This window comes from Anser cygnoides, chromosome 6, assembly GCF_040182565.1.
Source record: "Anser cygnoides isolate HZ-2024a breed goose chromosome 6, Taihu_goose_T2T_genome, whole genome shotgun sequence".
Lineage (NCBI taxonomy): Eukaryota > Metazoa > Chordata > Aves > Anseriformes > Anatidae > Anser > Anser cygnoides.
This window is the reverse complement of record NC_089878.1, coordinates 35167501-35191714: the sequence shown is the minus strand read 5'-3', so window position 1 is coordinate 35191714 and position 24214 is coordinate 35167501. Positions and strand designations below refer to the sequence as shown.

The following is a 24214-nucleotide window of genomic DNA, read 5'->3' as shown; positions in this document are numbered from 1 at the left end:
TTGTGCCTAAAATACCACGTTACTAATGAAAACACCTGTTGAGAACGAACTAACCTACCTTTTTCCTATAGATTTGCTTAACTTTAAGCCAGAAGGAGTTTAATTTATTTCCTGATGCTACCTCTATATGACTAGGTCTGTTAAGAGCAAATCCTTGAAGCCCAAGAAAATGTTACCGCCAAGCAAGCATGTAAGAGTTCACTGTGAGATTACCAAACGAGTAAACTCGCACAGACTTTTCTAAAGAGCATTACTGTTGCATAAACTTATCAAGTCTGGTATATGTACTTTAGATTTAAGACTACACATTACTTTTCTTCTTTCCTTCCCTAAGACCTCCTATAGCAAAAAGCTTGATCAGCACTTTTTCCTGCACGAAAAAAATGTATCAACTACTTAGCTTACTTAACACTGTGGACTTTTTAAATCCAAAGTTCAAATGAACATAGAAAAGTTGTCTCCTCTTCCATTGTTAGTAGAGATAAAAAGGTAAATAGTGAAGCGCTAAAATCAGTTATTTTATTGAAATAATCACCCAATACTAGAGTGAAGTATTAGCATCTATCAAAACTTGAATCCAATCGTTTCCTTGTGGAACCCAGGGCAGAATTCTTTACAGATCTATGGACAGTCACCTGTTTCTCTTCAAACAGACACTACAGTTTTAGAAGCATCACAAACTGTATCTCTGAACGCTAATGAAAAAAAAGTATATTTCTAACTCATGATTTCAGAGGAGCTTTAAATTTGCTAGCTCATCACAGGGAGTTGTAACTAAAGCCTTTTGTAGTAATGCAGAAACAATGTTTAATTCCTCTGGCAAGATACACAAACATTTTCTTTAGCATTGACTAATTGTTCATCTTAAGACAAGTTATTCTGTAGACACAAAACTCCCACCTGGTGGCTGCTGCGGCCAGAAATACTGTTGCCAGTCTTGAAGCACGTATGTAAGCCGAATGGCCATGCTAACTGGAGGCAGTGGCGTTAATGGGCATCCCTTGAAAACATTAAAGGAAAAATTAAGTGTAAAGAATACATCCTCTACAATATCCTTGAACAGAACCTAAGTTATGACAGTTTGCATTATAGCTAATTTTATCTGAACTGCAACACCGCAAGAATTACTAATAAAGTCTTTGCTCAACAAGACACTCATTGCAAAACTAAGCATATAAGCTTTCTAAAACCCACGCAACGTTTACGTGCTCCATTTAACTGGTTATTCACAAGTAACTCTAATCCAGAATATGTTAGGTTTTCAATAAAAACTCTTTCAGTGTTTCGATGAGATTGCTGACTACTGATATCAATTGCGAAGTGTTGCAGTCCCCCATGCTCCTCTATAAAAGTCCACTTAGACTCCTCAGATTTCCATCATGTTTTTCTTCCCTCTTAATTTATTGGTTGGGTGCATGAACTACAAAATATCAGAATAAAAACTGCACCCCAACCTTCCTCTCTCCTTCAGAGAGAGGCACAGAGTTTCAGAAAGAGGATAGAGTTTGCTTGAGGGAGATTGAGAGACTTGTTACGAGTAAATCGGAAAATAGAAACATTCTTTCACATGCCCTCTGAAAAATTAAGAATAGAAGAATGCAATACAACTGAGCACAGAAACATAAATTTTTACTTTCTACTACTAGATACAGAGTAGCAATAACTGGAAGGAGATTGTTGGTATTGGCAGTGTGAGTCTTACCCTTACAAAACGAATCCCTAGAAGACAGAAGTGAATGTACAGCAACCAGTTAATAGAATTATTCTTAGTATCAGGTGTACACATACGGATGCACTTACTATCTTGGACTTGAAGATATCCAGTAATCCCGATAAATGTGTGTACTGATTTGGCACTTTGCGAAGATGAACCATTTCAAAGTCAGTTCGAACTCCTGGACCTTGACATTCTCCAACATACATTCGTCGCCATTTCTGATGTATTTGTACAAATAACGGAACCTGACTATAAAACATATTTCAGATTATTTAAAATGTCGTGCTATCTCATAGTCTTTTAAACTAGCTAAAAAAATTTTAAATATCATATTTTTAGAATACATTTTCTTAGTGGAACACAGCTCAAAATGCTTAATATGAATCATAGAAAAATATTAACGTCACCATTACATGGAATGCCTAACAAATTGTTGTGTCGTAAACACAAACACGAAGGCTTATCAATGACTTCAGTTCATTTTTAGTCTAAGTATTTTTGAGGAATATGATAAAGTTACTGTTACCACACAGATAAGAAAGCTTCTTCCAGAGTTTATGCTCTGTATGCCAATTATTCGAACAACTTGCATCAGTTTTTAAAGACTTTGAGGTTTTTAAATAACAATGAATATAAACAACGTACCGAATCAATCATTTTATAGTTACCATGGGAAAACTGTTTTTTAATCTTTTTTTTTTAAATATTATGGTGCAAATACAACAAACTCAGAATGTAATTCACTACTGAATTAATACTTTTTCCTCAAAAGAGGAGTATAGTAGTTTCATCTTGACGTACTAAAAAGTTTAGGCTTTCACTTACCAGCCAGTGTTGCCCAATGCAATAGAAACAGAACTCAGCAGAAGGTTACATTTGGATTCACTAAGAACTGCATCGTTATTTGCAGCCGGAGCAATAACCACAAACTCCCGTAAGCCATACCTTGGAGGGGGCGAGAAGAAAAAAAGCATGATGTTTCTATTTTCTAGTAAACCAGCTGAAACACACAATTGTCAGAAATATTATAATCTGAATAACTGAATTGCCACCAACAGGCTGTGAATCTGTTATTTGGACGTGAGTCCCTCTTTCAGCGAGGTCAAGAAGTGACTGGGTATGTAGCACTGCAGATTCTCAAATCAGTAACTACAGGCATTCAAGAGCACTCAAACACTATTAAAGTAATGTGACGATTTCCAGATCTATCAGTCCTGAGTTTATTACTTAATAATAACTGTAATTATTTATACTTTAATACAATCTGTTGAAGAATACAGTAATCTGCTACAGATTTGCTTTATTAAGAAGTATTTGGTTGTTACTGCAGTTTTTTCCTCTCTTAAGGTGCTAAAGCTTTGTTTTTGAGAATCCATCTAAATATCACATACATTAAAGCCTGATTAGTCTATGAAATTCAGAAAAAAATATTTTTAAAAGACTATGGTTTGGGTTTTTGTTTTTTTTCAGCCCTTTACTGCATCCCATACAAAGACCCATTTTCCTTAAGCTTTAACGCTGGATGGAAAAAAAAATACAAATCATTGTGCCAGCAACAAAGATTTTTCAACTGCTATGTTTACTTGTTTTAGGGAAGAAGAGAGGCAGCATACATACCATCTTACCAGACAGTGAGCTCTAGGAGGAAAGTCATTGTTCATGCACAACAAGTCCTGCATAGGCAGAGGAAGGGCATCTGCAAAACAAATTGATACATAAGAGCATCAGCATCCATTCAGCTAACTTACAGTTTACTTTAGCAGTTTGTAAATTCTTTAGCATTTGTTCAATGTAAAACACTAAAATCAGAGATGTCAGATCCCACCCATTAGACACCTCAAAATTTCACACAGATTCAAATCAACGCACTACGAATTCCACATTTTGAAATTGTCTTGTCATATCCGTATGCCAGTGACATAATTCAGACACAAAAGAGAACTATAAGCTACCTTCTGCAGGTTCTTCTTTCCCATCTCTGTCACTGGGTTCTTGTACAAGATAATGATGGGTAACTGAGAATTTGAAGTCTGCAAATGAAATTTCATCCGATTTCTCTTCCCATGCTCCTGTGGTATATACACCCTATAGATTTAAAACAAGCAAACACAAAGCTAGTGCTTCATCACATAAATTTAGGTTAACATTCATGAACCTTACAAAATATACTGCCTAAACAATCTATAACATTTGTCCACCTTTCTCTGCTACCATTTTATTCTACATAGCAAGGCATGGTTTAAAGATACATAAAGATGATTCTCAAAACACTTCATACTAAAGGTATCTGAATGTTAAAATCTATTTTACTAATAATCATGTTTGTTTCAAGAAAATCTTGTCCCCCACAAAAGTCTTGAGATTTATAAGGCAATAAAGAGGCAAATATTTCCCCTCACATGACGGAAACTGCACATCTTAAGCATGTGTACCCTCTACTTTGCCCAAAGACAGAAGCTTCCCAGCTCAGATTTTATCTACACCTGTCAACCCTACCACTCTACGCAAATGCTTCTTTAATATTTACTTGGAACGTGCTTTTACTGATAAATGATTACGTATCTAAAACCTGCAAAACTTCTGTGAGGATAATCAAATTTTAAACAACGATACTACATATGAGGATATATAAGGGGGAAAAAAATCAACAGCACTGTACAGAATTTTACAGCTGCTACTCAAGCTAAGCAACTTGGAGAAACACCCTTTGTAAAGAGCGTATTCTCACTGGAAAGCAAGAAGAAAGGTGTGGTCTAGAAAACAAAACGTGTAGGAATACACTGAAGGATAAAATAATTGTCTAAGGTTGACTAGTTGTCAGCCCTAAATATTAATCCTGAATACTTTGTAGCATGACTAAAATTAAGAATCATAAAACTCTCCTGAAAACATGGCAACCATTCAATCCAAAACAGCTAAATTTATTCACAATGATATGCATATTCTATTTATGTATTTAAATATTCTAGTATGCAGAAGAGCTCAGTAATTTCTTACATGTTTTACAAGACTGAAGAAGCACCACAAAGACTAATTAGACTTTGGGGTTAAAACAAACATCTCTCTGATCTATGAAATGTACTGAGTCACCAGAAACACAATGCAAACCTCAACCATAAGTACGTGAGGTGTGATGAAGGCACGAGGTCAGGCAAAAAGAAACTCCTTGAGAATTTCAAACAGCTTGAACCATATTTCCAGACTGAAAACTGGCAGTGAAAAAACAAAAACAAACAAAAATAAAAAAATCAAGGCCCTATATGAAGATTCAGATTTATCAAGGAAATTGCCCATTTTCCAGACAACCCACCGATAGACTTACAGCACTTGTTCATCCAGTAGCCACTTTTACAAGTGAAATTCCCAATATAAATCATTATCTGCAACACTTACGTAAATGAGAACATGTGTAAATATCTCCATGTGGACTGCTACTGATATTAATAATTCTAATAGAACATCTGGAAGCAGCAACTGACCTTTTCTAGAGGTTTGCCTGAAGAAATCCCAATAAGTTTCCAGTCATTCAATACTTCTTCTATTTTTGAAATGAATCTAACAGGGAGGGGAAAAATCATTAGTATTTCCTGAAGTCTCATTCATCTTGCACCGTAATTCAGCTCCCTAAAGCAGGCAATATGTTGTCCTACTATGGAATACTTTAAAAAAACACCAAGTATCACAACAGGAACAGAACTACTTCCTTGTATGAATAAAGTGGTACTTCTATGTTTACATTGCAGATTATAGTTATTTTTAGCAATTGCTATGAACATGCTTTGAGTGATTACAGTATCTTGCTTATTTTTGTCTGGTACTGCAGAATATTGGTTTTAAGAAAATATACCCTTATTTTACCGTTGACAGAAAAAATAAACATTTGACATATAATTGTAATTGAAATTCAGATTTAAAGACAGCGCTTAAAATCTTTGTCTGCTTCTGTCATAGTCATTATCACTGATATAGACATTTTAAGAAACGGAGGTCAGCCTCTACTCGCAAATAACTACTGGTAGGACTAGAGGGAATGGCCTCAAGTTGCGCCAGGGGAGGTTCAGGTTGGAAATTTGGAGATATTTCTACTCAGAAAGAGCAGTCAGGCATTGGGACGGGTTGCCCAGGGAGGTGGTGGTGTCACCGTCCCTGGGGGTGCTCAAGGAAAAGTTGGACGTGGTTCTTAAGGACATGGTTTAGTGGGTGATGTTGGTAGTAGGGTGATGGTTGGACCAGATGATCCTGGAGGCCTTTTCCAACCTTAATGATTCCAGGATTTCTATGAAATAGTACATTAAGAATGCAAGAGCAATCTTCATCTTAAATTTTCCTGTACGTTGTTCTTCTAACTTTTGAGGGCTTCATCTGAGATGACTACATTATTAATATAACATAAAAATCCACAGAGCTCTTCTAGATCTTTACTCCCATCCTCTTCAAATAGATATTAAACCAGATCTTTCGCTAAGCTCAGAAAGGGCTTGGCTGGATCCTCTTAGCCTGCCGAGCAGTACCGCCAGCAGGCACACCGTCCCCGTCCCCCTGCCCCTGGCGCAGCGTTAACCTGTTGACAGGGGCAGCAGCGCTCACCAGGAGCCTCTTCCCCCGATGATGGGGCACAGACACCTTCTGGGGCCGCCTAAGTTCAACTAACAACAACAACAAGGCCACGGAGTAGCTGAAAACTTGGAAAAACTCTGCCCGACGCCGCCAGAAAGGCGGCCGGGCAGCGAAGGAGCCGAAGGGTCCCGGCGGCACCTGCCAGCCCTCAGAGCCCCCCCCCGAGCCCCGGCAGGAGCCGCGCAGCCCCCGTGCCCCGGTCCCGGCAGCAGCACGTACCGCTCCCACTCGGAGGCGGTGGTGAAGTCCGTGATCTCGAACACCTCCGACTCGGGCTGCGGGGAGAGAGCGGGCAGGCAGTGAGCGGGGAGGCAGCGGCTGGGCACCGAGAGGAGGGGAAGGGAAGGGAACAGGGGGCTAACACTCACCTCGCTGTCCGCCGCCATTTTGTGACGCTGCCCAGCCCCCCGCCCTGCGTGCTGCCGCTGACGGGAAGGCGGCGCCGGGCGGGCCGCCCGCTCCTCGCCTCCCCGGCTCGCTTCGCCCTGCCCCGGGAGGCGGCACCGGCCGCGGGCAGCGGTGCCTCAGGGCTGCTCCTCCCGGGCCACCCGCGTCAAGGCTGGGCTCGCTCCCCGAGGCTCCCCGGCTCCCTCAGGGCCGGCCTGAGAGGGTAAACAAAATGGCTGCCCGGCCGGCCGGCCGCCTGCTTGGGCGTGACGGGCGTCGCAGCTTGTCCCCATGGGGCCGATTGTACCTGGGGACGAACGAGACGGTCGGCCAGGAGCCGAGGTGCCCCCCAGGCCCGGTGTCGGGGTCCTCAGGAAAACAGAGCGGGCCCCAAGTCCCCGGGTGTCGGGGCACGCAACCTCCGGGCGCCTCTCACAACAGCTCCCCCAAACTCCCCTCACACCATCATCCCCCGATCCCCCTCACGCCAGCTCCCCCCAAACCCCTCTCACACCATTTTCTCCCCAGTCCCCCCTCGGCTCACCCTGAGCCCGCACTCTCCGCAGCCGGCCCTGCCCCAGCCAGCGCCCCCCAGCCCCGCTGCCGCCCGGTTCCCGGCCCGCTGCCGGAGTTCCCCCGGCAACGCCGTGTAAACGCACCCGCCCCGCTCCGCCGGAGCAGCGACCGCCGAAGCGAACGGCCGGGGAGGTTGGGGCTTGGATTTCGTGCCGCCCGGCAAAGGGGCGCAGCTGCCAGCTGGGGATGCCCTGTGGCTTCTGGGCGTGTTGCTGCGCCTCTGTCACCCTTCAACACCCGGTAAGGTAGGGGTTGTGGCTGCTTTGTAGGACCTTGTCAGCTAGTGCTTTGAAGGGGGTCTCCTATATCCAAAAAAAGTCGAAGTTTGGAGAAGTTCACGGTCTGATATAACTCTTAACAGACTGATACAACGAAATATGCATCTTAATGGATTATCTTGTGTTTAGCTTAAGAATGATAGATCAAGAGTGCTTACTCAAGCTACTTTTGCACAACTCGTTGGGTGACCTTGGTCATACTATTCAACTTTTCTCTGTTTCCTCCTCTGTAAACTAAGATGAGGAACTCATTTCCACTGACCTGTGCAGTGACGTTGAAATGGAATGGTTCCGTGAGGACAGACTGCTACGTGGCTTGCTACCTTCCATCTGTTGCATACATCTCGCCATTAATAAATAGTACCTTGACGTTAGGCAGTTTTCCCGTGTGCGTTAGTAGCTCTACTGAGACCCCTGAGCTCAGGTGCAAAGAAAAAAAAAAAGTCATTATGAATACATTGACAAGTATTTATGAGGAAACTTAAAACAAGAAAAACCCACACAAACCCACAAACAAAACAAAACAAAACAAAAAGCATTGCTGGGGTAGTACCTGAGATTGTTGTTAGAAATAATTTGTAATAAAACTTGTAAAGAAAGTTGAAAGTGTTATTTACTACTAAGTGTGAAAAATTTATGAAGTTGAGCATTTTATGCATTTGAGTCATGTAAGGACAAGGAATGAAGTAAAAACCAGCATGTGAGAAAAAGATCAGAAAGAAAATTTTGTAAAGAAATTAACGTAAGAGCCACTAGGTGTCCTATTTTTCACAGTCCATCTATTGATAGATTTAATAGCCATAAACAATTTTCTAAAAATCATACCTTTCTTTTAGCCTGCCATAGAAATTAAGTTCTAAAACTAGTTACTTTGGTAGCATGTGTATGGTGGTTAAGTAATTTTTTTGTTTGAGGGGGGAATATATTGCAATAAATTAAATTGAAAATGCAAATGCAAAAAAAAAAAAAGGTTTAATGATAGATCACTGTTTTAAATGGATATAGCATGTATTTCTTACACAGTTAAAATGGAGAGTTCACTGCCACACTATATCGATTATGTCAATATAATAAAGCATGCCACGTAATCTAGAAAGGAGAATATATTTATGCTGCAGGAAAAGTTAGACCTCATTCAATAATATTAGCAAGAATATGAATGTGTAAAATACATAAATCGTAATATTATATATCTATTGATTAGATAGTAGGAAAAAAAAAACACTTATTTTTACATTATTACATAATTTTCCAGTATGGACCTTACAATCTTCCACTCAGAGGAATGTTGCCCAGAGTTGCCCTGTAGGAATTTGAGACTTTTATTCATATATCTTTAAATGTATATTCATATTCATTCACATATTTTTATACACATAAGGTATCTAACAATATCTTCTGTATTTTTTAAAACTATAAATTGTTTGCTAAATAATAAAGATGGGAAATGGGAAATATTGTAATATAGATGGTAGGCAATATTAATTATTATTATTATCACATGAATTGGAAATCAATTGATGAAACATTTTTTTCAGGTTTCAGGACTGTAATACAACTCAGGACAGTATGTTTGAAAACTAACAAAATAAGAGGAGAAGAAAAGAAGGTAGTTTAACCAATGTTTATGAAATGCTATATATGGGATCTGGAGAAAAAAAAGGACAACGTTAACTTGAAATCTTGTCACTTGTTAAAACCAAGCAACTACAAGATAATTTGAAATCAACTTCAGAGTTATTTTCCACCTTTGAAAAGCTCTGAAATTTGTTTGAACTTTAACACGTTTCCTATTTTAAATGCCATGCTTTTGTAGAGTTTGTCAATATTTTTCTTATGTTTCTATTCTGCTGAAACAGGAGGTGTAATTGGATTTTTTTAAGATGTTCTTTGCTTTTATTTTACATTGAAGTAGTATACTTACCAAAATAACTAAAATTGCTTTTGATTTATATTCAAATGTCTAAAAGTTATAACAGTATGTATATGTATCTAAGTCAAATGAAACGTGCTCATTTTTTTTCCTGTTTCATATTTTAATGGCCAAAAATATGTACATTTTCTTTGTATTATTGGTCAATGAATTATATTGCTTTTATGCAATATACTAATATTTTATGCAATATACTAATATAATACTAATATACTAATGTACTGTTGCAGGTTGTGGAATTGTTGTTGCTCTTCAAAATGCAGATAAAATGATGGAGGAAACGCATCAGTCATACAAAGCTCTAGGAAAAAATAGGTAAGCAGAATTAATAGTTAATTTGCAGTTGGGTATTCAAAAATGAAGACAAAGCAAGTATCAGTCTGTGAGTATGAAAAAATGTACTTAGTGCCAGATGCTAGATGCAACTCTGTGAGTTGTACAGTGTTTCTATCTTCCCAAAGTCAATTACTGGTCATTGCCGGAGGCAGGATATTGCTGTAGATGAACTAATTATTTGGTACCGTATGAGGAAAAAATGTATATGGTTTTACATCAGCATTTGATTCAATTAAAAACAAACAATTATCTCACATACAGCTTTAAGATTAACGTAGACTGTATTTTTGACCTCTTTTCAGTTACAGGATTTATTTTTTTCCGTATTTGGATTTTCCATTCTTCAGAAACCAGATGGCTGAAATCTGAGTCTTGTTTACATAGCCTCTATTCTTTCAGGCAGGCCACAGCACATTTTATAAATAACAAAGGTGCACCTGGTCTTTGGAATCCTTCTGACATACTTTCCTGATGGTTCTTAAAAAAATCATGCTGGAAGCAATCAGGTTTTGTCAAGAAGGGGAAGGCGGGTAATGCTTTTTCCCATTCATGTGTTGGCTTTGTCTATGTTGTTTGTAATCCATTGTCATTTGTAATCAGTCCCTGGTATTACAGTCAGATGGTGCTGGGGAGAGCCCCAACTTCCTAGATGGATCAAGAAAGAGAAAATACTTTGACATTCTTAGATCTTACAGACTTCTTGTTCACATTATTTCCATGTCACTTGATTATTTGAACTGAGTAGGCTCCTTACACTTATTTTTATACTGTGTTTTGTTTTTTGCTTTTTGCCTTTTAGCCAAATAGCACCAACAACTGGACTGTGGCCAGATAAACAAGTGACGTGTTTTAAAAGTAAAAATCAGTTAGCATTACAGATGGGAGAGCACACTTCTCTACCTTTCTTGCTGAAGAAGGAGAACGTAAGACATGGCTTTGACTTCAGCTTTCTGCTACAGGCCACAGGCACAGAATCTAACATTTCAAAATCATTTATGGATTTGGGTGCCTTTCAGATAATACAAGCACATGCACGGCAAAGTAAGTTCTATTTTAAAAGTCACAACTTTTAAATATAGCTATACATTACTATCAAGTTATGTCCCAAAGTCTCAGAAGTCCTTTTTATTTAAATTTTAAATTGTCTTTATGTTTGCTTGACTTCTTCATATTAAGTAGACTTTCAGCCATGTTGAACATCTTCTTTAATGATGCGTATGTGTATTTGGGAAATGAAGGAGATAAAGAGAAGTGATGACAGAGAACATTATACAGAGAATACTCTGTATAATGAAACTGAGACCACAAAACGTATAGTGGAATTCTCCTTAGCTTCAGTGGGGCCAGGGTAGCATCTCTCTCACTTTTTTCCTTATACTGGAATTAATTAATTCATAATGGAATTAATTAGCTACATGTTGAAGTTAGCAAACATCTGAAATTGAGAAGAGATATTTGCTTAAACTATTAGAATAAAACTGTTTTAAAATTGCTATATTTCACTGAGTTCTATAGAAAGTGCAATTATAAGATTCAGTATCACACTTTAATTTCAACTTTCAACTTTTTTCTTTATAGCAGATTTATAGCATGGATTGCAACTGCATGTTAGACAGATTCCTGGTCCTCAGAGCCCTACAGTTTGAAATTAATTTATGCATGAAAACTGTACTCTGTTTAAGAATGCCAAACTAATATTTCATTTGTTTTGATTTTCAAGGGTTAAATATAACAATAGGAGAAAAGAGGAACAAGAAATCTGAGGTAAGATGGTGTTATGTATAAAGCTGAACACAATTAAAAGTATTATATACTTTCAAAACTTGAAATATAGCAACACAGAAGAAGTGCAGGTAGTTTTGTCTACTTATTCTTCAGCCTTTCAGATGAACATCAAGTATTCGTGTATATATATATATCAGCAAATGTTCAGAACTATATAAAAAATTGTCAGTGAAGTGTTACATCAGGGATTTTGGGGGGTAAGGGACTGGAAGTTCAAGAAGATATAGAACCTCTTATAATGGAAATACATAAGTTAATTTCAGGTATGTGTATTCTATATGTTAGACACTGTTGTCTAGTTTTGCTGAATTTAAAAACAAAACAATTTCATGTATTGATGGATAATTTAAAATTGAAGCAGAATTGAAGAACTGTCTTGATATGAAATGATTGCTGAAATTTAGTGTACTAACATATACAAAATAATGTTTTAGAATTAAACATATTTGACATGAAATTTTGTGATGTGTAAACAGGATTCCTGACAAAACAGTTTTGATAGCTACTTCTGTACACACAACCGAGTTAGTCGTTTAACATAAATCAGTGCTTCACACCAGGTGAGCCTGAAATGTTGCAAAAGATCAAATATACTATATTTGGAAAAAAGATAATTTGGTCTTTATAGTTATTATTTAATAGCCCTTTGTACAGAAGAATTAATGAATCAGCTATGTACTTTAGTGTGCCTACTGCAGAATATGAAAGTATTCACAGGAAAAAAGTCACAGAAAAGTCTAGAAGTTCTGACAGAAGATCATAAAAAGGGCTATGGAAAAAAAAAAAACAACAAACATTCCCAGTTGAGGGAAATGTTTAAGAAAAACAATTCAGTTGACCTCAGTGTGATTTAATACAGCTTTATTTCACATCTTAGGCTCTGGTGATTTCTAGAGAACATTATTTGGAATAAACTGAGCATTCAGACTAAAACCATGCAGACTAGACAAAGCCTTCTGAACTGTAAATTTCAAAACAGCACTCATTGCTTTTTCTGGCACATTCGAACCTCAGTTTGCCCTTGGAATGCAAACAAAAATTTCCTGCAGATTGCAAACTGATGTTGAATATAGACATGCGAATGTGCAGTCAGAGCATGTGACTATGTAATTATTTCTCTCGCATTCATTTGCATAAAAGTATACAGTATATTTGAGTTTATTTTTTCTCCCTTTCCTATAAAAATAAAGAATAGAAATAATATTTTCAGAAAATTATTCTCACATTTCATCTGAATAATCACAACAATGCACTCAAATTCTTAAATCTGTTTTCTTTCAAAGATATACAGTACCTTTTGATTAAGGGGGTGGGGGGGAGAGAGAAGAAAGAAGGGAGGAATAATAAAATACATCCTAAATACAACAGACTACTGCGTTAGCTGCCATACCAAAAAATGGTCTTTTTGTAGCTATCCATTTAACTTCACTGACAAAATGTAGTGCAGACTGTGCTATTTTCCAGCATACTTTAAATTCTGTGAGCTAACACTGTGGCCTGTCTGACGTGGTTTATGAAGATTTTTATAAGACTACACTGAACACATAAAAGAGATACATATTTAGAATTATAGCAACATCTCTTAAAAGCAATAAAAAATTTGTAAAGATTGTTTTTTGCATTGGTAAAATAGCATTCTCTTATAACACTATAGCTTTTGATTTTTAAAAACTGGTTTCATGAACCTTAGTTCCGTTGGGAATATAATTACTGCTGTCAGCACACTTTGGAGGGTTTTAAATATCAGCATAAAAGTGGTGCTTTCGTTCAGTGAGACTGTGCAGCAAGAAAGAAACTTTGGCACATGAAAGTTTTGAATTCCTGTACCAAACACACTATATAGCATAACACATGGTTAATAACTGATGAGATTATTTGTATATGGGCCAAAGTTTATTATTTTTAAATCATGAATAGTGACTTAGGCCGTAAACAAAGGATCCCACTTTCTGTGCTAAAATACTTAGGAATAAATCTGGATGTGAGAAAAATAATGTGGTTTTGAAATTACACTTCATATTAAGTTAAATATGGGAATATATCAAAGAGTAATCCTTTTCTGATTATTTTTTCCTTCACCTGCTTGGTTCTTAGTGATTAGCTTTTACCTGTATCTGTTCTGTAGTACATTATTAACATTTTTTTTCTTTTAATGGAAATTACAGTTTCATTTGCCACCAGTGACATTTCAGCCTGTAAGAACAATTCATCTTGCTCTTCTAGAGGATAATTTTGTCAATGAAAGCACCAAGATCAGAAATATTTTGAATATTATGAACTTTATTCCCCAGCCTATAAAACCAGCTAACAAATTTTATCAGTATCAGGTAGACAATTTATTAAAAAGAGACGCTGAAAAGTCTTCAGGTCTGATCGTGGCTACTATTTCTGATAAGTTCACTCCAACACAAGACCTGTGCTGCTTCAGCAAGGATAAATATTATAAGTACTCTAGCGACAGGAAAGAAGAAATTGAAAACAATTTGAAATGGAGGGAAGCTGATGTAGCTACCAATAGTGAAAAGAATGACCAGATGAAGTATCAGTTGTCAGTGGCTTGTAAGGATATAGATATCATGACCCAAGTCAGTTACTGGGATGCTAGTTCTTCCTACTTCAGCACAAGTAACGCTGTGATAAACTGTGAAATATTTACAGCTTTATGTCCTGTGTCAAACAACACAGACACTTTAAGAGCTGGCGAGAAGGAAAAAAGAGTGGAGAATTCCTGTACAACTGGTATAGAAGGAGGAGATATTCCAGAAATGACAGTGGGTTATATACCGTGTGAAGATGAGGAGAGCGTGAACTTCATGCTTGGCAATCATGATTTAGATTCTTCCTGTACAAATGAAGTGATAGAGGCCTACCGTGCCTTAGAAGGTAACTCTGTAGCTGCAGTCATTCCCAGAGTGCAAGATTGTTCTGGAAAACAAACAGAAAATAATGTTTGTCTTCTTGAATTTGAAAAGAAAAAAGAAGCAACGCAAGAAACGACTGCAGAAGATCAAAGTGAGCTTGTACCTGTTGCCCACGTTATGTTCTCTGAACAAGAACCAGCTAAGGAACCACCCATTGCTAAATGTCCTGCCGGGAGGAGGAGTGTCATTCGTAGCCTCCCTCCTCGTGTTAGTCAGAGCTGCAATGTTCCTGCTCGCAAAGAAAATGACAAAGGTGAGATAAAGAGGAATAGAAACAAACATTCATCAGAATCTAAAATAAGTAGCAAGATAAAGATAGCTGAAGGCGTAATTGTTTCTGATGAGATTTCCAGAAAATATAATACACAAGAGATGAATGCCAAGAATCGGATTTTTCCATCTTTGCAACTGCCATGCATGGAATCTGAGACTTCCCTGAAACATCAAAAAAAAATACCTCAAGCAAACAAATACTATTTTCCTCAGAGTGCTCAAAAACTTAAAAAGCAAAGTTTCTCCTGCAGCTGCAAAAATCCAGTTATTTTAAAGAAACCTGTTACTCCTCTTTCTCTACCGTGTGCACAGTCTGCTTCAGATTTTGTACATCTGAAATACAGTGACATGTTCAAGAAAATAAATTCAAATGACAATGGTCCGGGTATTTATGAAATGTTTGCAACTCCAGTCTATTCCCACATGCGTGAGCTTGATCAACATGAGAACAGTTTTTACAGAGATGTTTGTTCTGCTCCACTTGGGAGATGCACTGCTAGCACCTGCAGATCTACCTGCAATAAAAGGAGAGAAAGCAGCCAAGTAAGAAACACTCAAAAGAGAACGTATTCTAAGCCAAAGAAGACCGTATCTGGTACCAAACAAAAGCAGAAAGGCTTAATTCCAAAGGACAAAAGTATCAAATTCAGTGATAGCAACACAGAGCAAGATAATGTAATAAGTTCTGGTCCAGATTGTCAAATACAAACTTCAAGGAGCATGTCACTGGTTTGCGGAGACTTAGATGATCAGCTTATATTTTTAGAAGAGCTTTCACAGTCAACCAAACAAAATAAAAAAAATTCAAATTCGAAGTTATCTCCTATTACAGAAGTCTCTTTGGAGAAGTCTTTAGACAGTCAGGGTCTATCCAACCATCAGATAGCTTCTACCTGTAGCCAGAATCTTCTTCAGTTAAGTGATAAAGACTACACAGAATGTGCTGCTGTACGCAGCAGTTCATTAACAACAGACCAGAACATTTGCGTACCCCAGTACAGGGTGGATAGGAACGGCTGCACAGGCCTGGAATCACACCAGAACTCCTTCAGGACTATAAATCGACATGAATCATTGCACTTTTCAGACAGACTGCAGCGTCAATCCCTTGCAAAAAAATCAAGTCAGAGTTGGGCATACACACCTCAGGGCAGTAGTTTGGCAAATGAATTTACTCAGCCTTCAGTGATTCAGACAACAAATGTTACAAGTCCCAGTTTCCAGACAAGTCAAAACATTTTGTCCTGGGCAGGTAAAAAGGACGTGACTGACGAGTTGCTTTGTTGTCTGGCTGCAGAACTGCTAGTGCTTGAAGAAAAAGACATCAACTCTTCAAGAACAAAAATTGCAGATTCTAAAATGCAGAATGCCTATGCGAAAGAAGGAAATACGATGAATGGAGATGGAGAAATACTAAATAGTGCTCTAGTGAAGGTAAAAGTAACTTCTTGTAACTTGCTAGATCCTTTGGGTGATGCTCCAACACAACTGTGGGTGAACGATGAGTCATGATGTTGACAAAGAAAACAGTGTTTAACTAAAGTGCAGGTAACGTGCTCATTAATGATCGGGTCTCTTCCCCTTGGGCCAACTGTCCACTGAGCCTTCTGGTGCCCAGCCGAGGACACCCATGTTAGATGCTGCCTCTCTGACACAAGGCAGATGGTATTCAGGCATGACAGACATAGATACCTATGAAGACTTATTTTTTTGGGTCAAGATAAATTAAGAAATTGTAGTGAAAAAAAGGGAGAGGCTATTTTAACTGAAGAGCATGTATGAAAGCTTGTGGGCCAAGGCAAAAGCACTTGAGATCTAGACTTGTAAAGGATATGAAAAGACATTACAAATGGTCCTTGTATATCCAAAAGGACAATTTCCTTGAACCCCTGAGGGCAACCCGATACTTTTGTAGATATGGATGACAAGTATCGGCTTATCAGATAGAGTTAAGGCTGTTTAAGTAACGTTTAATCAAAACTTCAAGTTCAGAAGGCTTTGATTCTGGCCCCCTGCTCAGTTAAGAACCTTCACCCACTAAGGTGCTTATCTACCAGTATCACTTCTCCTTGACCCTCTTAGCTTTTTCTCTATTTTAATTAAAATTTCATAAGGAAGTTTTCTTTCACTGTATTTTGATACACTTCCTTATGCTTCTGCAAACACAGATGCCAATTTTACCTCCATTTATTACTTCTCCTGGAGATCCCTGGCTAGATGGAGTAATTATTACCATCCTTTCTGAAGCAGTCTCTTCTTCCTGTGAAGTCATCTCCAAATTGTTTTCATCAGGCTTGGATTACATATGTTACCTAGGGCAAGTCAGTGGTCACATTCACCCTTCAGCTTAGCAAACTGTAGCTACGTGACAAAAAAAAAAAAAAAAAAAAAAAAAGTAATAAGCAGACATATAACCTGATCTTCTGTGTTCCTTCTGCCTGGCTTGCTTTTAATGGCAAAAAGATGGCATGCTACAATCTTCAGGTTATGCACCATTACGATACATCCTTGAATATATCAAGGAGGAGGCAAGTTTCTATTTCAGGAGCTGTTGTATCGATATGCCAGGCAAGGTGTGTTTGGGGGAGGAGGAGGAAGAGAAAGAGAGAGAGAGAATCATGCCAGGTGAAAGTTACTCCTTATAAAAAATGTAATGATAATACGAAGCTTTTCTTTTCCCCCTTGCTTTCTCCTCATGCTGACCGTCGTCTTTCAAGCAGAGTTACAGTAGAGCCTTTTTGGGATCAAATGAAGAAAGAAGCCTGCTAAACTTCGAGGAATCTACTGAAGTGCCCGGAAGCATTTTAACTAACAAGGATACTATCATGTGGACGAGAGGTGAAGTTCTTGGAAAGGGAGCCTATGGCACAGTAAGTTAAAGTCTCAGTATGTTAAGAGATGCACTGGTCATCTCTGAGCTACATCTCACCTTATAACTGACTGTTGTCCAGTGCAACAAATAAATATTTTGGATTATGCAATGAAACGTGACAAAGATACCCTGTAAAATAAGTGAACATACACTTTTATTCATGTTTCATTTTAATAAATGCTATTTTCTTTGTAGGTATACTGCGGTCTGACAAGCCAGGGACAATTAATAGCAGTAAAACAGGTTGTTTTGGATATGTCAGATCAACTCACTACAGAAAAGGAGTATCAGAAGTTGCACGAGGAAGTTGATCTTCTGAAGACACTGAAACATGTCAATATTGTAACTTATTTAGGAACTTGTCTGGAAGACAACATTTTAAGCATTTTCATGGAGTTCGTTCCCGGTGGCTCAATTTCTAGTATTATTCATCGGTTTGGTCCGTTGCCAGAAACTGTCCTTTGCAAATACACAAAACAAATTCTAGAGGGGGTTGCATACTTACACGACAATGGTGTGGTGCATAGAGATATCAAGGGCAATAACGTTATGCTCATGCCAAGCGGTATAGTAAAGCTAATTGACTTTGGCTGTGCCCGGCGCTTAGCCTGGGCAAGTCTCAGCGGCACACACAGCGAGATGCTCAAGTCCGTGCATGGGACTCCGTACTGGATGGCACCAGAAGTTATAAATGAATCTGGATACGGGAGGAAATCGGACATCTGGAGCGTTGGCTGCACCGTGTTTGAGATGGCAACAGGAAAACCACCGCTGGCTTCCATGAGCAGGATAGCAGCCATGTTCTATATTGGGGCCCACAGAGGGCTGATGCCTTCCCTGCCTGACCAGTTCTCGGGAACTGCAGCGGATTTTGTGCATGCGTGCTTAACCAGGTATGTGGAGTTTTAACTGAAAAAGAAAAGGAAAAATGCAGATAGTGTGTATGGAAGCTTAGGCTATCTTAAATGGCACATATGGCTGCGTAGAAGAACTGTACTGTAAATCCTTAGGTTTTACAACATTTCAGGAAAGCCATTGAATAACAGTATACATAAAAGAGATTTACTCTCCATAATGGTGTTAAAAATAGTCACAAGTTCTTTTTTAGGGGGCCTTGTGTTCAGCATTTACTTTTCCTGTAATTTTCATGCAGAAACGTGTTACCATTGAGTTTTAGACAAATGTTGGCTAATTTTCTTTGAAGTGCTTTGCTGTTCCAATAACCCATTGGCTGAGTCTGGCCTGTGTCTAGGAAGTTGTTTTGAGGACAACATTCTAAATGGAAAAGGTTGCACATAGTTCTTATCTTCTGCAGCAGAAAAATATGTTATCACTGCCAGCCCAGGAAATAAATACCTACTGGAAACATAAAGTTCTCTGTATTTAAGACAAACTAGCATTCACTCATTATAAGAATTATTCCTGTGGAGTTTATTCTATTTTAAATACCAGCTTTGTCCCAGACTTTTAAATGGACTGTCATTTCAAGAGAGAAGTTTCTGGCCTCCACGGGTGGTCCTTATGAAATTGATAGCTTTATGAAATTGATATCCACCTTTTATGTATCTCTAAAGACCAGATTTGGGCACTAGAGAGAAGTACATAATTTAGTGGGTATGACAGTGCCCTGAATTTTAATCCTTGGATTAGAGTTGTTATGGTCCACATGGACCATATAGCAGTAAACAGAATAACTGTTGTCAATAAATAGCAACATCATAGATACTTTGATTCAGAGATAGTAGTATTTAAAAGATATCAGGAGTCATTGTTAGGTAGAAGGAAATACACAAATAGAAAGATTTTTAATACAGTATTTACTTTTTTTTTTTAATGATGCATTTGTATTGGCAAAGTTTTAATATATGGTCTCACCGTGTCCTAAATATAAATGCCTCCCTCTTCCTGTTTTTCCTATTAATTTATTACTTAAGAAATCAGTGCCCTTTATTGTTTCCCTTGTTTCACTTTTCTCCACGTTGAGGGTTGAAAAAAAACAAACTCCTTGATTCTTGCAATGCTATAAGTCCAAATGGCCTCCTTAACATGAATCATGTTGATTGGAGATGGCAAAACAGACTGACTGACATAAGGCCAAACAAATAATTAACATGTTTCTTAAATACACTTTTGTTGCACCTGAAACAGCTGAATAAGAAGAATTATTCAAAGTTTTGGTAGGAATTTAGAGGAACAAAAAAAGATTTTTGTAATAAGTTATTTCATTTTTATAAGTCATACATGCTAACAATCTCTTCCAATAAATTCTGCCCTCTTTTCTACCAGCTTTATAAAATATAAAAAAAAAAAACCTGAAAAGGAATAATGACTGGAGAGTTAAGAAAAAAAAAAAAGCCTAAGTTTGTATTTAGATTTTACAAATAATTACATTACAGGAATGCATATTAATTTTATGTACTGATTTTTGAAACCCTCAATGCAGAGATCAACATGAACGCCCTTCTGCTCTGCAGTTGCTGGACCATCCCTTTGTGAAAGGAAGACAGTGAATTTTTCAAAACTCCTGCCAAATGAGTTTACCTTTCACATAAAAGAAGATTTCCACTGGTGGAAAAGATCAGAAGGAGCTGGACTTAAAAGTGACAGCAGAACTTACTAGAGGTAACTTTGTAGACAAGAAGGCTATTTTTAGGTGGTGATTAACATTTTTTTGCGATGTCTGCGCTCATTGGAATGGGCATTCCCTCACTGTGAACACAGGGCCGTACAATTTGTTGCATTCGAAGAGACTTAAAAAAACACCCCACAACACTACTCCCAGTCCATGACAAGCAAGGTACGTTGGCAGTGCCAATTTGTCTGTAAAAACCTTTGGAACGTGTGGTATCAGCAGAAAGCATTGCAGATACAGAAAGCTCTACTCAGACTCATAGATGAGTGTTTAAATGTGCCTGTAATCCCATGAAAATGCCAAACGATGCAGTTACGTTGGCATAGAACATACTGAAGCTTTTGTTTAGTTAGATGTGCCTTTCTATTTTAGCTGGTGGAAAGAACCACAAAACTAGTCTTTGTACACACGTATCAATCCTTTTTATCCTTTGCTGCTGAGGTTTATCAGCTACAAGATACTGGAGTGATAATGACAAGAGATGCGCAGTTGTACCCAGGCGCATCCTTATTGAACTTGCATCAAGGTAATTTCTTAGTCTCTCCAGAATTATGAATCAGAGATTTGAGAGTGTCTTTTCTGGAGATGGCCCCGTCCAACCCCACTGCTCTGAGCTGGGCTGCTCAGGCCCTTGTCCATTTGGCTTTTGCATATTGCCAAGGGTGGAGTTGTTTTTTTGTTTTTTTTTTTTACAGGTAGTTAGTGTAACTAGCTACTACCTACTACTAACTGCATGTAATGAAATAACATTTGAAGAACATTATGATGTATTAATTAAAAAAAAAAAGATTCAGGAATTAGTATTTAGACTGTCCTCTTCCCGATGGGGCTTCTTTCACAGTATATTTAAGATTTCAGGGGAATAAAACATTGCAGAAGCCATTAAAATGGGGTGAACTTTATGTTCTTGTGAGCACCTAGTTTCTAGGAAGACATGTAGTAAAACTCAGCCCTAGAACTTTCAAGGGCTGAGACCTCAAGAGTTCAAGACCCTGACTCTTGTAGCAGCAGTGAATTCAAAAATGGGTGTTTTACAAAACAAAGAAGGAAAGCAACAAAAAGTTGTGGTTTATATAAGATCAACTTCCCCCAGAGCATTTAGCATTTTAGTTACTTAAATAGTTTTCAAATTTTATTTTATTCCAGTAGCCTGACTTCAGAGAGCTGTTTGGTCTAAACTTTATAAAAATGAAGAGAAATCAGTAAGTACTTTTAGCAAAATTCTTTATTTGTGTAGTTTCTGTAGGTATGATGTCACATAACAGACAGAGCATTATGCCATTATGAGAGAAATCCTAGCATCACAGTAATCTTCCAAGTTTAAACAGTTATCAGTCCCATTTTGAGGAATAATGGTCGGTCCTTATGCCAAAATCCATGGCAACTTGAGTATCTTCACGTTAAAGTACCTTGCAGAAAAAAGGTAGGAGCCCTGGCACGTTAACTCAAGTGGGATGTACGTAACTCCAAGGTGTGTATTAATTCTTCTTAGATTAAGGGAGTGTTTCCAAAAAAAGCTGAAAAGTAAATATGAGTTTTTATTTAGCATGAAATGATACTGAGATGACAGTCCTAAGCAGAGAAAGAATGGGAATGCTTTAGGATATGCAGTTAATTCATATTTTCAGAGCTATGAATCCCCCTTCTGATGCACATCTTATAACCGAAACTAAGATCTGTTAACATCTGAGTTCTCTAATGTTAGGGTTAGTAGTTATTTGGAATTTAAATGTAATGTTTAGTCCAGCTACACTAACATTAGTTTTCATTTTTTTTAAAAAAAAGGTTTAAAATTTGTAAAACCTGAACCTGAGCTTTTTTTGCTTGTTTAACCAGATTTAAAGAATGAGGGTATAGCTTAATGCCAGCACTTGCAACAAGTGTTTTTTTCTTTTCAGCTTAAGTGTGCTTGAGAACAGGGGATATGTGCTAACATACCAGCCCTCTTCTTAGCACAGCTTAACCAAGAAATATGTTGATTTAGGGAATCTCGGGCCTTATGTAGACAAGTCTAACTTTGCATATTTCTTACTTAAGGAGATATAGATGTTTCACATCAAAATCCAGACAATTCAAATACCTGTAGTGAGGTATCTAAGTTAATAAGGAGAAAAGTTTTAAAATCATCTTAAATCCTTATTTTTTGATGAAAAGTGACTCACTGAAAAAAGACACACTTTACTATTTACAGTATTTGAGCAGGGCAAGCCTTATTTATTTTTATTTTTTAAACTTGCTGCCTTCATTTCTAAAAAACATAGGCCAGAAGCAAAACAGCAGTGAAGACCCCCATTGTAAAGTGTGCAGGCTACCAAGCAGCAGGTACAGCCATGTTGCTGTAATGCCAAGTTTCCTCTACATTTAGAGTTTAAATTCAGGCATATGAAAGTATGTGTCCCTTTATCACTGTAGGGGATACCTAGTATTTTATTTTATGCAATAATATTTAAAGCTCTGAGCTACTGTTCAGGAAAGTTAGGTTTCATAGGTGTGCCAACCCAACTATCCTGCACTGGTCTTGAAACTATAGCCACCCATGATGTAAAAATTTGCATCTCAAAATACATTTATCGACCTTACTTCTCAAGGAAGCAGACATCAAGCTCAGAAAACCCACAATCTTTTGAGGTTCAGGTTCAAAATTAGCACCAACTTGCACAGCTTTCTCACAACTTTCAGCAGGAACTGCTGCCATTTTCTACAGCCCTATCTGAATGCCAGTTCTTGCACATAATCCAAAAAGGCCAAAAGTTCTCCTCTGAGGAATCGATTCCAGGACTCACAGCAGAGTAAGTTTTCTCCCCTAATTTTCAAAGGGTCGCATTCCCCAAGGCAGCTTCAGGAAGTGAAATTTACAGGTATTGCCAAAGAACACAAAACTTCTGAACTATTACCATAGAAAAAGGGTGCAGTTTTGAGTACAGGAACACACAGGAATCAAAACCAAGTACTTCCAGCTTTTGAGTTTATAGAGTTGATTTGGGTTTGCTATATCCACCTCTGGAGAAGTCAAAGAAACAGTCATTCTCCACAGCAATGTGAGAGAAAACTCCTGGTGTTATTTTTTTTTTTTAAATTAAAGGGTAAGGAATTAAGCATTTCAGAGAAAGAATGAATTAATTAGCTCGTTCAGCTTGGCATAATTTTCAAGTCTTTTAAGATTTATTTTTAGAATTCATTTCTGGAACATGTGTTTACATTGCAATTAAAGAAAACAACTTGTTTGCTAAATCCCCTTTACGCAAAACTGACTGGGAACCTTTACCCTGTGGTCTTACAGAGACAAAGCTCTTGTCACCACCCTCTTCCCTCCTTCCCCACCCAGCCATTAAAAGGAAGCGCTATCAAGCATGGCCAGCCAATGTACACTGAAGTTATATGGTACAGGCTCATACACCCAGGTTGGATAAGAAAACACACATGCATCTCTTAAGATGCTGTAAAGTGTCTAGGTTTTGCTTTTCTGGCATGCAAACAGAATTTACAGTGTGTTCCTAAGCCTGAGCACCATAACATGAAGGAAGCAAGGGAAACAAGTTATACAAGGAACTTTAAAGTAATTTACTAGTTGATTGTTCTGATGGAAAACATTGCTTTTGCCAATAATTAAACAGGGATCTACAACTGAAGTTGGAAAATTAAACAGGAAATGGGATAATTTCTGCACAATAGAGGTGAGGTAGGGAATTTTATTGAAAATACTTTTTTTTTTTTTTTTTTTTACAATTTCTTAGAAATAAAGTCTTTCTAATCTCACACAAATGGCTGTACCTCAAAAATTCAACTATGCTAATATGAAACATTTATATTTACAATTTGCCAAAAGAATATACAGAACTGCTGTTTTATGCAAATACCGAAGTACCAGATCACAGTGAGATACATTA

The 24214-nt window shown here is 37.8% G+C and overlaps 2 protein-coding genes across 8 annotated transcripts in view; one reads left to right on the top strand and one right to left on the bottom strand.

Moving 5' to 3' along the window:
• RAB3GAP1 (RAB3 GTPase activating protein catalytic subunit 1) overlaps window positions 1–7377 on the bottom strand; it is a 23437-nt gene extending 16060 nt beyond the window's left edge. For 2 of the 3 annotated variants that reach the window (XR_010832253.1, XM_048062768.2), the window contains exons 1-9: window positions 7266–7377; window positions 6703–7028; window positions 6554–6609; window positions 5197–5272; window positions 3670–3802; window positions 3335–3413; window positions 2543–2662; window positions 1801–1966; window positions 901–1000 (exon numbers count right to left, since the gene is read on the bottom strand). Coding sequence is in view for 2 of the 3 variants with exons in the window: in XM_048062768.2 (XP_047918725.1) it covers window positions 901–1000; window positions 1801–1966; window positions 2543–2662; window positions 3335–3413; window positions 3670–3802; window positions 5197–5272; window positions 6554–6609; window positions 6703–6720 (748 nt within the window). In the remaining variant the exon portion in view is untranslated. The remainder of the gene's footprint in view (window positions 1–900; window positions 1001–1800; window positions 1967–2542; window positions 2663–3334; window positions 3414–3669; window positions 3803–5196; window positions 5273–6553; window positions 6610–6702; window positions 7029–7265) is intronic. The other variant, XM_066999224.1, reaches the window with a different exon arrangement.
• MAP3K19 (mitogen-activated protein kinase kinase kinase 19) overlaps window positions 7254–24214 on the top strand; it is a 19085-nt gene continuing 2124 nt past the window's right edge. The window contains exons 1-10 of one of the 5 annotated variants that reach the window (XR_001209187.3): window positions 7254–7537; window positions 9114–9184; window positions 9739–9823; window positions 10644–10885; window positions 11565–11608; window positions 13795–16257; window positions 17541–17693; window positions 17891–18588; window positions 20139–20317; window positions 21474–24214. The exon at window positions 21474–24214 is cut by the window's right edge and continues 2124 nt beyond it. Coding sequence is in view for 4 of the 5 variants with exons in the window: in XM_013186437.3 (XP_013041891.3) it covers window positions 9777–9823; window positions 10644–10885; window positions 11565–11608; window positions 13795–16257; window positions 17541–17693; window positions 17891–18588; window positions 20139–20205 (3714 nt within the window). In the remaining variant the exon portion in view is untranslated. Of the gene's footprint in view, window positions 7543–9113; window positions 9185–9738; window positions 9824–10643; window positions 10886–11564; window positions 11609–13794; window positions 16258–17540; window positions 17694–17890; window positions 18589–20138 lie in introns of all 5 variants that reach the window. The other 4 variants (XM_013186437.3, XM_013186438.3, XM_048062746.2 and 1 more) reach the window with 4 other exon arrangements.